Source organism: Amblyomma mixtum, chromosome 3, assembly GCF_055824585.1.
Source record: "Amblyomma mixtum isolate Tamu chromosome 3, ASM5582458v1, whole genome shotgun sequence".
Lineage (NCBI taxonomy): Eukaryota > Metazoa > Arthropoda > Arachnida > Ixodida > Ixodidae > Amblyomma > Amblyomma mixtum.
In genome coordinates this window covers 398,665,606-398,677,804 of record NC_143014.1, presented here as the reverse complement: position 1 = coordinate 398,677,804, position 12,199 = coordinate 398,665,606, and the positions used below count along the sequence as shown (strand labels likewise).

The following is a 12,199-nucleotide window of genomic DNA, read 5'->3' as shown; positions in this document are numbered from 1 at the left end:
CTCTCACGCAGTGTCGCCAGGCCTTCGTTTCTTGCTGCCACTTCCCTGTGCTTCATGCTGCCATGCTGTGAATGTTTGCACTTTTTAGAGCAGAAAGCTGGGCAAGTCTGTTTAGGTGTATGGTGGAAAAAGCGCCCGTCCTTGTTCTTTTTTTGTTCAGTCTTCGTCATTACGTGCTTTTTCCACCATGTTCGCCCTTTTCTCCCCCTCCTTACTCTTCACTGCATTTTTACTGTCTTTCCTTTCTCAGCGACCCACGGCTCCTTCTTTCTGCATTCATAGCCAGCTTTTTTTTTTTCTTCCCATGTGAGCCGCGCGCTTTGCCTCACCGCCCCAAGGACTTTAATAAGTTGGCTTCTCCTCACAGCTTCGGAGCTTGGCAGTGAAACTATTTCGAAGAGCGCCGTTTCATTGTTTTTGGTATGCATTCACCACCAAATGTCGGCCTCGCGCGAGCCGTGTTCTCATCATTCCGCGGGACGTATAAGCGCGGCCTTAAGTAAACGGAGCACGCTATTGCATTCGAAGTGCAATCACACCTTCTCCATTGGTAATGAAGAAGCGTTGTTTGTCTACAAGAAAGCCCACCAACCTCCGCTACCAGCATGCGCGCACCACTGCTGGAAATTTCAGTTACGTGACGCGTGTAAAATATTCAAAGACAGTTGCGTGCTCCGTTTACTTTTGTCCACGCCTGTACGTCACCATGGACAGACGCTCTTTACAATAGCCGTTTTTTTCTTAAATCTTTACTAAAACCGAAAAAAAATATATATACAGTCGTCTATGAGATGCAAAATGGAACTGCAGTTTAACTTTACTATATCCAAACTTTTACTATATCCAAGTTTTTACTATATCCGACCTTACTATAGCAGGGTTCTACTGTATCTGGCCCCAATGACTACTTGCAGAAAGTGCCTCTTCCTGTGTCAAAAACTGTGATGAGTGCAAGAGAATCTCTGCTGGCAGAAAATGTTGTTCAGCTTAAAATGCTTCATGACACTCAGCAAGCTCTTTTGTTATGTATGCATCAGGTCAAACTTTACGTTAAGAGTTTTCTCAATGACCACAATCGTGTTATTCGACCCATTATACATACTATGCTACATGAATCCCGCTTACCCTTACACAGTGCTAGAATATGCCTAGAGGGTATAATAAATTATGGCAACAAATAAAATACAGTAAACCATTGTAAGCTCGAACCCTCATATCTCAACACATTAATTTTAACATTTTTCCTGCCATGCAGCAGGCACCATGTGTTTATCACTACTTGAAAGGTTTTTCACAATAAAATTCAGATATCTTGAAATCTGGCCTGTGAAAACTCATTCAAAAATAAAAAAAAAAAGTCTTCCACCAGCAGCTTGCGTGGTCCTCAGGTGACGCTGCAAACCAACGAGCAAGTCTGTGCTGGCTGGTAACAATGCATACCACTCGTCGGCACTCTGTGTTGCCCTGCTCTTGATGCAATGTCAGTGCCAACAGTCAATGCGCGTTGCTGGTGTCGAGGCTTGCAGTACGGTGGCTAGATGGGTGGGTATGCCAACCAGCAACGCCCCAAGCGTAGTTCCACACACCTCTGCTTCCTTCATGATGACAAAAATGGCACTGCTGTTCTACGTGGCTCGTCTGCTACTTGTCCCATTGCTTCTGACCTTTCGCTGATCTCAGTTCTGGCTCAAAATGTCACTTATTGCGTCGAATTTCGCTAGAAACGATGGCTAGAGTATAGATTGATCATTTGGCAAGAAAACAGCAAGGCTACGAGATAGCCACTACTTGATTTTCGTCCGTTTCCGTCAGCTCTGCAAGTGCACCCCTTTGCGCGCAAACAGATTCTCTCCACACGTGCGCCCGTTGACTTGGGGCACAGTTTGTGGCACTTCAAAGTATGAACAACCATATTCGGCGTTGCAGCTCACTCCTAATCCACAAGCATGGAGTTACATCATGCCACAACTGATGGCAGCTCATAATAGCCAATCAGGTCAATAAGGTGATTGCTGTAATGGCAAACAGATGCGATACCCTGCACCTGGCCACCAACCCTAAGCAAGGCAGAGAAAATCCTTGGATGCAACAACGTGAGAGCACTTAAATTTTTTCAGTACTGAGTGCCATTCCAGAATAATTTTTTTACCATGCATTATTTTAATAGTGTTACATACTCGGCAGGCACTGAGCACATCTGGGGCGTCTACTTGGGACGTTTTGTGACGGGGGCGGAGAGCTCAACCTGGCCAGGACAACCAGCTTCTTTTTCCTCCACTCTCCCCATTTCCTCCGCTCCGTCATCAACACAACATTTAATACCACTTGAAAAACTCAGAATATTTCAAGGAACAAAAGCACGTTGCAGACTACATCAAACAGGAAACACTATTTGAAGCCCGTTCGATATTTCGAGTGTTCACATACCCCTACTTTCTCCACTGGACTCTCACCACTGGTTAGGGCCACTGAGGAGCACCCACCTGAGTGCCCGGAGCTGGCAGAGGGCCTCCAGTCCCAGGTGTAGCTGGGGCACATCGGCCAGGCTGAGCCAGGCCAGGGTGGGTGCGAGTGACACCAGACCGCCCAGGTGCTCCCCGAGGGGCATGGCACACTGGGAGAGGTCCAGCTGCCGCAATGACCGCAGCCGCACCCAGTGGGCATGCCGCCTCAGCAGCTGCCCCGCCCGGACCAGCGACAGGCGCTCCAGCGATGCCTGGGACCACAGCCAGGAGAGGCCCGTCCAGCTGCATGCGCCCACATCATTCACTGACAGGTGGCACACAGTCCTTGAGAGAAACATTACACAACATGAGGAAACAGCTAACATGTGGACACACCACACCACTGACAGCAAGAAAACAAAAGTGTCCCATTACAACGTGAGAGAAGAGAAGCAAGTTGCAAGAAGCAACTTTCGAATTCTCAGACCGTAAAACTTCCCCAAAAGAACCCAATCTACCGCGGCTGTCATTGCTCCATCCAGTGAAGCTTTGTTTATATGTATCTCCCATGTGGTTGCAATGTCTCAGGTATGGCTTCATGGAAGTTAACATCCACCATAAGGCCTTTCCCAATTCCCAAATACATGTTGTACAAAGGCATGAGTCATTCATTTCGGACTCCAGCTCTGATAAACTCATCATGCCCCGAAACTTGTTCCAATAATTTTGCACATTTCATTCTTCACAACTGCAGTCACAAGAATAAAATTGTTTGACAAACATCGTTAAGGCTGCTAAACCTCTGCAGTGAAGAATTTTTATATTTGTGAAATCAGGACAAGGTCTCTGTAACATTCTATGCAAACATAGTAAAGAAAATAAATATATGATTATTTCTCAAACAGACACTTCATACATAACCACAAATCTATTTTCACTGAAATCCAAGCTGCCAGTGTGAATTCAGAGTAAGGCAGCGCTTTGTACCGTCTTCACATGATGAATGGCGCTTGTTTGACAAAATGCCACCCCGCCAATTCCTCTCTTCTATGACGCCCGGGTGCACAAATCCTGTGCCTGTTGTGGTGACCCTGCCCGCAAGTAGGGTGCAACCCTACAAAAGTTTGGAGCACACCTGCCATCACTGGTTCCTGGATGGCCTGATACCACAAGAGGAAGCCGCCAGAATGGGGTCTGGGCATTACTCAACACTGGGAGTGCAAATATTTACTAAATTTCCAATTACGGAGCAAATACAAATAGCCGGAAAAGGGCTTTGAACACTGCATTGAATACTGAATATCTGTTAGCATGTTAAAAAAATGATAAGCACACAAATATGTACTGCTTGCCTAGACAGCATAAAAGTTTGCAACCTTTAATGTGATCATGCCAAGCAAGTGAAAAAATGAAATCAATGAACTGGCGCCTAACTATGTGGCAACTAAACCAGAATGGTAACATGATGAGCAGCGATACTGCACAGTAGAAACTCATTAAACAGCACTTCAAGAGACCAGAAAAACTGGCCAAATTATGAACAGCCAAAAATGCACCTTGGGGAGGCTCCACCGCACAAAGTGCAAACAGCATGTGACAAGCACGTCATTTCGTCGCACTGGAAGAACGGTGAACAATGTGAACGTAAGCAAGGGGAAGCACATTGGCGCCACAACAGCAAGACTGCGTCTCAGATAAGAAGTGACCAGTGACGCACCAATTGGCGTTTGAAAGCAGTGTGCAGCTGAGTTCAGTTGGCTGGATGATGCACAGCTGGCAGCTAGCATCACTGCCGACTGGCGGCAGAGCTCAGACAACGGAACTACCCGACCAGCCGGGCTGATTTTCGGCCTAGCAAGGGGGTTCTCCTGCCATTAGGTGCATGCCAGACATGCATAGGCTGCCATGTAGCAGGTGGGACATTTACAAGATTGCTTGCCTTGCCGGTAGTACCTCTACCCAATCCCCATTTGGGAGCCCTATGCGAAATTCTGCGAGTGGGCTTTCCTGCACATCACAGATGACCGCAACAAGCTGGCAGAGCTATGACTAGAAGAGTGGTGAACATGCCAGGACAAGTGCCATGGGTGTGGGCTTGCAGTATGAAATACATTACACAAGGATCAAACAAAAATCACGCACTTTCACATTGTGACTGACTGAAGCGGGCTGTCTGCAATTTTGTTTTGATGAAGTGTTGATCAGGTGTGGTACCCGGGAAAGCCCACTCGTAAAATTTCGCATGAGGCCCAAGCCCAGCAGTATCCGATGGCAGAAGCTGCGGGATGAGGCCACTTAATGCTATAAACCACGGAGAAATCGAGGAGGACTCTTTTGCACTGTTTTCCTAGCACTTTCAACTCAATTTTCAGATACTTTGGCCAGGCACTATGGTTTCACCAAGGTCAGATTCATGAAAGTTGATTCGGAAATTGTCAAAAACCCATTTTGCATATCAAATGTTGACTGAATAACAAATACCGTATTTACACAACTGTAAGTCGGGGGGGGGGGGGGGGGGGGGGGGGGGGGGGGCACTTACAATCGAAGCCAAATGGCAGCATAAATAAAGATGAGAAAAACGAGATATCAGGGATGCTACAGCATGGTTTCAATTTTGTTTTCTCTGCAGCTCTACCCAGTAGCTTTCAGGTATACTGCACACTTGTTCAAAAGGATTTTTCTTTTTTTTACTATCAACCGCACACTCAGCACCGAAGGGAGTGCCGGTAGTTAATGCCGTTCCAATCGTAGTGGCACTGCCACTCACATGGCCACTCGGAACAGAAGCGCTCCTGGGGAGGGCCGGTAGTTGATGGAAGAGCCAGTGCCGCTCACACATAGTTTCTATTTGGCTCTGTATGATGCATTTGACGACTACCGGCCACGTTTCATCACTTTTTAATGTAGTGCTTTGTCAACTGCCATTTTGTGCTCTGGGTCCGGTAAGCGTCCGGTGCACAGCTACATTCAGGATGGCTGTCATTTTTTATGCCGAAAAAACTCTGAACATGTTATACAGGCAGGTGTGGCGGCTACAGCGAGGCAAAATTTTCAGCTGTTCCACACGACATTGTGGTGTGGTTGCTTGCGAAGTGCGAGATTTATATAGAAGGAGGAGGGGTCTACTTACATGCGTGGAGATTTACAATCATGTAAATATGGTATATTCGATTCGCATTCAAAATTAGGAATATTCTCCCACATCTGCTTGAAACTAAAAATGTTGTTCACCACTACTATTAATATTGCTTATGAAAGATGCCCGTATTGTGACTTGTAGTGAAAGGATGCGACCCCTAGAGCCACCCCGTTTGACGTGCTAGCTTGCTCGAGCGGATGGGGCTGAAGGGCTGCCAAGGCACCAGCAAAACTTAGCTACCACATTCTAGCTTTCAGGAGGATTCAGATAATTAAAAACCATATTTGAATATTCCTGTAGTTGCTACTCATGTCAGCAACAACATCAAAGCGAATAATGTTCTATGTTTCGAAGTGAAGTTTAACACTTTATGACTTTCCTTTCACACACACATGCACGCACGCACGCATAATTATTTTGTCATATTTACACATGGAAGTATGTGTGCCCGCGGAAGCGCAAGACAGGGCGCTTGTGGGTGGGCCACGGCAATCAAACAAAGTGCAGACTCAGTGCAGACAAAATTACATGGTTTGCAACATAAAAGCGAGAAAAAAAAACATACATTGATAGCAACAACAATCACACTTGCACAGACTGAAAAAGTAGGTTAATTACATAGGTTAAGAGGATACAAAAAAAGCAAAAAAAAGAAGCAAAAAAGCAACCGTGCTTCATAACACAGGTGATATACTCCGTTATTTGTTTTTTCTGAGAACAATTTGTGAATGGAAAGCTTTGCCGCCACATACAAAGCCTTTTTTTGAGCGTTAAGTGCACGATTTCTTGTTTTGTGAATGTGAAAGTGTCCCCCCTGTTGTACAGCCTACAGGCGATGCCGGTACCAAATAAATAAATAAATAACAAACAAATAAATAAATCAAACCCATGTAGTGTAGGACGTCTACGAAGGCGCTGCGTCGCGAACGGCTAGCGGTACGTCTCGGTTCAGTTCGAAGGCAGCGATCAGTCTCAGCGGCAGCGATCAGCGCACACGCACGAGCATCGGCGCCGCTGTCTTCGTCCTCTTCGTTCTTACGCTAGCCACCCAAGGTTCGGGAGCCGAAGGCCTGTCTTACACCCAAGACAATTCTGTGAAAAATGGCCAAACCAGTGAATGGTCACAGAATCGTGGACTCACGGGGAACTAGGGACCACTGTTGCCCTCAAGGACCGTCTGCATTCTCGTGAGGCGCTGTCCAACCACACTAATCACTGAAATGCCTCGTGCATGCATTTGTTTTTCACTGCTGCCTTTTGCTGTTATTGCTGTATTTGGTGGAAGTATGCACTGCGGAATCAAATACCGATTTTTGGTTTTCAACCCCACAGCAGAGCCAGAACAGCTCGGTTTTCGAAAGTAAGCAGCAAGTGAGCACACCTGATTTCTTAGGAGCTTGCCCTCACGTGCATTTCTGCTGTAAAAGCTGATGTCAAAGTAAAACTGGGAACTTTTTGAAGCTCAGATGCAAAAGGTCCGCCTTAAGGGTACGACGTGATAGTGCAATGGGCTGATTGATGGCCATATATGTGAAACTGGTCACCCTAGACTTTACATTCGTAGAACCCTAGGAGTCATCCTGGCACAGTGATGCAGCTGTCAAGAGATGCGCCCCTGCCTTGCAATGGCAGGTGCTGCCACTGGTGGGGCTTGTGCGACCCAGGTTGCTTTTTCCAAGCAACCTTTCGCGACCGACCATTAATTTAACTGCCACCTGCCACTGTGGTCAGCTTGCTCCCGATTCGGTAGGCAACTTGTGATACGCCTCAAGGTCACATGACCTAGGTGACGCACCTGGTTGCTTCTACAAGAATTTTTCATTCACAACGCCGACCATCGCGACACCGGATTTTCGGCACAATAGAAGCCTTAACGCTGCTGCGTTAGAAACATACATTAGGTTGTCTGGGCCATGCATTTTCACATGTTGGGTCACCAAGAACGACCGCCATCACAGGCTGTGTTCGAAACACAATACTTATGTGTGCAAGAGTCAGATAACAAACGTGCCTTTGGTGCAATAAATACTCGCCCAAATCAACTCATCATACTATAAAGTCTGTTTTCCAGAAACTAGCTCAGCCATAGCTTCTCAGGAAGTGCCTGCACGGGTGAGCCCAGAATGCCACTGAGTCATATTTCCTTTGGGAAAAAGGGTGCAGCCCGTACATGGGTGCGGCCCTTACACGCGTTGTTTATACAGTAATTTATACATTTAGTTTCACCAGAACAGTGCCTGGACACATTTCATCCACATCATACACCATTTAGAAAAAAATTTCCAAAGCAGGTCTAAGGCATGAACTGTCTTGGCACCTCACTGACTGGGTGACGCTCATGACACACTTGACTGAATGTTGTGTTGGGTTTTATGGCACACAAGCACTAAGGCCATCGTGCACAACACACAGGGTTTTTTTGTTTTAAATCAAATTGTTTTGATGGTTTACTTCTTTAAAAAAAAAAATGTGAGAAGTCAGCCACGGCATTTTATCCTAGCAGTAGGCTAAGATGGAATGGGATGTGTTCATTATAAGGACATGTAAACTGTTTATTTCTTATTTCCTCAAGTTTTGTGCACAACCATAACATGTGGTTGACTGCAAGCTCCTCTCCACATGCTTCACATGTAGGTCTTTCTTGTTTCAAGAGTATGAGGTTGTGTGTCAGATGTATACGTCCAATGCGAAGGCGACATGAGATTACTTCGATACAGCAATCTTGATAACTATATCATTTCCATTTCTTGATGATAGGCTTAAACAGGCATAGTTTGTCATCAGCTTTTGTCCCCAAAGCCTGCCGTTTAGCTCTCAATTTACTCTGTACAAACCTCATGCAATCTTTACGAGGTATGTTTGTGTGCTCTACTGCATCGTAATGGACACATACAGCACATTCATCAGCTCATTCCCACTGATTCCCATGTGGCTAGGGGCCCAGCAGAACTTTATTACCTGTCCTTGTGTATCTGCGCTTATTGCACTGTGTCTGATATCTCCTATTAAGGGCTCCACTGTATTTTTGAAGTGTAGTGCTGTGATTATGCTTAGAGAGTTTTCATATTCTTTCAGAGCTACTGTCACAGCGCATGAGACACCCAGGTGGCAGAGCAATGCAACTGCTGCAGAGTCCCAAGGAGGAGGAGGAGGAGAGGGAGACCCACCTGGCTTCCTGCTGCAGGAGGTGGGGTGGCAGGCTGAGCGACTGCAGCGTCCCCGTGGAGACGGCCATGCTCTGGGCCAGCAGGGGCAGGACCCGCACCGTCAGGGCTGCACACCTGGCCAGGTCCAGGTTCCTCAGCGGGTGGGCCACGGCCAGGGCCACCAGCTGGTCGTCATTCAGGGGCCGGCCCGCTGGAACCCGCAGCCGCTCCAGACGCGTGCGGTCGGGGGCCAGCACCAGCAGATCAATCAGGGAACACCAGGTGGCGCTGCCGCCTGCATGCCCCACCACTCCTTCTTGACAGGGGTGCCCAAATGCCACACTCTGGCAGGCACAGACAGAAACTGTAGGGGAGACTTAAGCACCACCTTACGGGTATGGCAATAGCATTAATGGGTTAATGGTTGGTTGGTTGGTTTATGGGGTTTAACGTCCCAAAGCGACTAAGGCTATGAGAGACGCCGTAGTGGAGGGCTCCGGAAATTTCGACCACCTGGGGTTCTTTAACGTGCACTGACATCGCACAGCACACGGGCCTCTAGAATTTCTCCTCCAAAGAAATTCAACTGCCACGGCCGGGATCGAACCCGCGCCATTCGGGTCAGCAGCCGAGCACCATAGCCACTGAGCCACCGCGGCGGCATTAATGGGTTAATGCCCATACATGTGGAATTGGTCCTTCTCTACTAACACTCACATATCCCTGGGAGTCCTCATACTACTCCTGGAGCAGTGGCGCAGCGGTTAAGAAGTACATCACTACCCTGAGATGGCAAGTACTCCCAGCAGTGGGCCTTGTGCAACCCAGGTGGCTCTTCCCAAGCAACCAATCATTAATTTAACTGCCACCTGCCATGGTGGGCAGGTTGCAATGACTCCACAAGGTCAAGTGACCTAAGCGGCCCACCAAGGATGATTCGCTCGGGATCTTTTGCTCACAACGCCAATGACACCGGATTTTCCACAGAACGGGAGCCTTCACGCTGTGACATTAAAAGGTGCTGGCAGTTTGAGGCTGGCCTAAGCACACCTTTCACAACTAAAAACCTAGCGTGAGCAACAAGGCTATGCTGGATGAAAGAGGCAGTATGATTCAAAGCAGGTGACTATGACAAAACTCAGTTTTTCAAACAAGAAGTGACGGCATTACGAGTGCTTCAGGAAGATGTGCACGGGGCCGTGGCCAGCGAAGCGTGACAGCACGACAGTTCTCCTCCAGCCCAGCAGCAAGCGGCCGCACACCAGCTACCATGGCAGCTGATTTGCCTTGAATGCAGTTTTCATAGCACTGCTGGTGCCATGCATGTAAGTAGCTTGTCATTACTGCCTGTGACCATTTGCCTCAGCACACACCGCTTGCCTTCAGCTATGTTACTACTGCCTGGCACATGTTACCAAAGTTTTCCTATTACTGCAATGGCAAGTCTGTCATAACATCCATCACTTGGTTCCCTTTTTCATACGCATTTGTTGATGTGATGATGGCACTTATCTACCTTTTCTCCTCAGTGCTGGGCAGCTACATGCATACATCAAGGATCAGCACATGCATTATAATGAGACTTTAGTATACTTACCCACACAATCAGTGCAACAGCCCATAGTCATGTATCAGCCTCCCTTTAATTCCAACAAAGTAACTGTCTTTCTGAAGCTGCCCAGAGCTGACTGTCAGTGGCTCTCAACTATTTTAGGCAAGTGCTGAATGTAACAGAAAAGGCACTTTGGGCAAGAGCCCGTGGCTGCAATAGCACACCAAGCACGGTGATACCTTCTGAAAGATCAGGCACTAACCGACAATGTCGTCCTCTCCAGCCAGCTTCGCCAACCGCTCGCACAGTGGCGCCGGCAGCCTGAGCTCTGAACCTGCAGCCGCAAGCCGCGGCAGCTGCTGCAAGCACCTCCGACCAGCCAGGTCGACAAGCCGGTCAGCCGTGTAGGGCTCCCAGACGGTCGGGAAGCCGGGAAGCCGCGGCTCCATGCTTGTGCTCAGCAAAGGACGCTGCTGCGGGGTGGTTCAGCCTCAGCGGCACAGGGCGCCCACTGCTGACACCATGCGGATGACGACCTGCAGAGCAAAACTTTGCTTGTTGCAGCCCACCTGACAAAGCGGCAACTCTGGAGGGCTTAGAATAACGGAAAGCTGGGCTAGGTGGATTGAACTATACACATCATAGCGCCAAACAACAAAGACAACAGAGAAGAGGACAAGACAGAAGCTATCCTTCAACTTAAGGTGTATTCATGCGAAAAAGGAAATATATACAAAGAGGAATACAGGAAAACGAAACAAAGGCAAGCTCACATAAGACTATCTAATGTTGAGTGTGATAGAGGGAGTGTCGATGCACGTGCCGCCGGCCTTACGAATGCAAAATGCCTCTACTATCTCCCTGACTGTTCTCTTCTTGTGACGGAAGACGGCTTCACTTTCTTTACTGGATGACATTTGTGGCTTTTGCAGTGCAAGCTGAGACTGCTGGTTGGCCGCACCTGCTTCAGATTTTTATTTATTTATTTATTTATTAGAGATACTATCAGTCCGGTCTGGACCAAGATAGGAGTGACACAAGGGTAGTACAGATTACAAAGGCGGAGCACAACAAACAAAACACAAGCACCATCCAGTCGGTACCAAGTTTTAACATTTCGAAAAATGGAACTGACCTGTACGCAACAAACAAACATGCACGAAAATCTCGCTGCAACGAAACAGAAAACAATGCGAAGAGACCATGCCCAATACAAATGCAAAGCGCATTATATCAGGCACTACACTAACAAATCACAAACTCCAGCAGAGAACACACCCGATGCGAGCACCATGTTCTCTGGCAGTCTGTTTCCTTCTCTCGCTGTGAACAGGAAGAAGGAAGAATGCTGGTAGCAGTGCTTAGAAACTCTTGTTCTTTTACATGTCTGCAATGTTTACCCCGAGTGATACATGAAGTAGTTTCGCTTATGTATTGCTGCTTATCGAAATGTACCATGTTGTTCATAATCTTATAGAAAAGAATGAGTCTTTTTTGTTTCCGGTGATGTTGAAGAGGGCGCAAGTTCGCTAAAGTGTAAAGTGGGGTTCCTGGATCTTGTCTTCGGACGCGAGAAAAGATAAAGCGAAGCGCACGTCGCTGCACTCACTCCAGTTCAGCTTCAAGTGTTTGAGTGCAGGGATCCCACACCTCACACGCATATTCCACTATCGGGCGTACCAGCACCTTATAACCCGTAAGTTTAGTATCCTGTGTAGCATGCTTAAGTGACCGCCTAATGAATCCTAATCTTTTATTTGCTTTGGCAACAATGTTATGTACGTGTGTGTTCCAAGGCAGGTCTGAAGTAAGTGTCACTCCCAGGTATGTATGTATATTCTGTTACTCGATTCAGTTTGTTTTCTTGCAATGAGTAGTCAAATTCAAGTGGCTGATGTTTGTGTGTGATTGTCAT

General features: G+C 47.4%; 1 protein-coding gene across 4 annotated transcripts in view; it reads right to left on the bottom strand.

Annotated features, from left to right (window-relative positions):
- The window catches only part of LOC149357316 (protein zer-1 homolog), a 130,252-nt gene that overhangs the window by 100,108 nt on the left and 17,945 nt on the right, over window positions 1-12,199 (bottom strand). For all 4 annotated transcript variants that reach the window (XR_016291805.1, XM_089584531.1, XM_089584534.1 and 1 more), the window contains 3 exons: window positions 10,547-10,820; window positions 8,754-9,027; window positions 2,484-2,747 (listed from right to left, as the gene is read on the bottom strand). Coding sequence is in view for 3 of the 4 variants with exons in the window: in XM_089584531.1 (XP_089440657.1) it covers window positions 2,484-2,747; window positions 8,754-9,027; window positions 10,547-10,733 (725 nt within the window). In the remaining variant the exon portion in view is untranslated. The remainder of the gene's footprint in view (window positions 1-2,483; window positions 2,748-8,753; window positions 9,028-10,546; window positions 10,821-12,199) is intronic.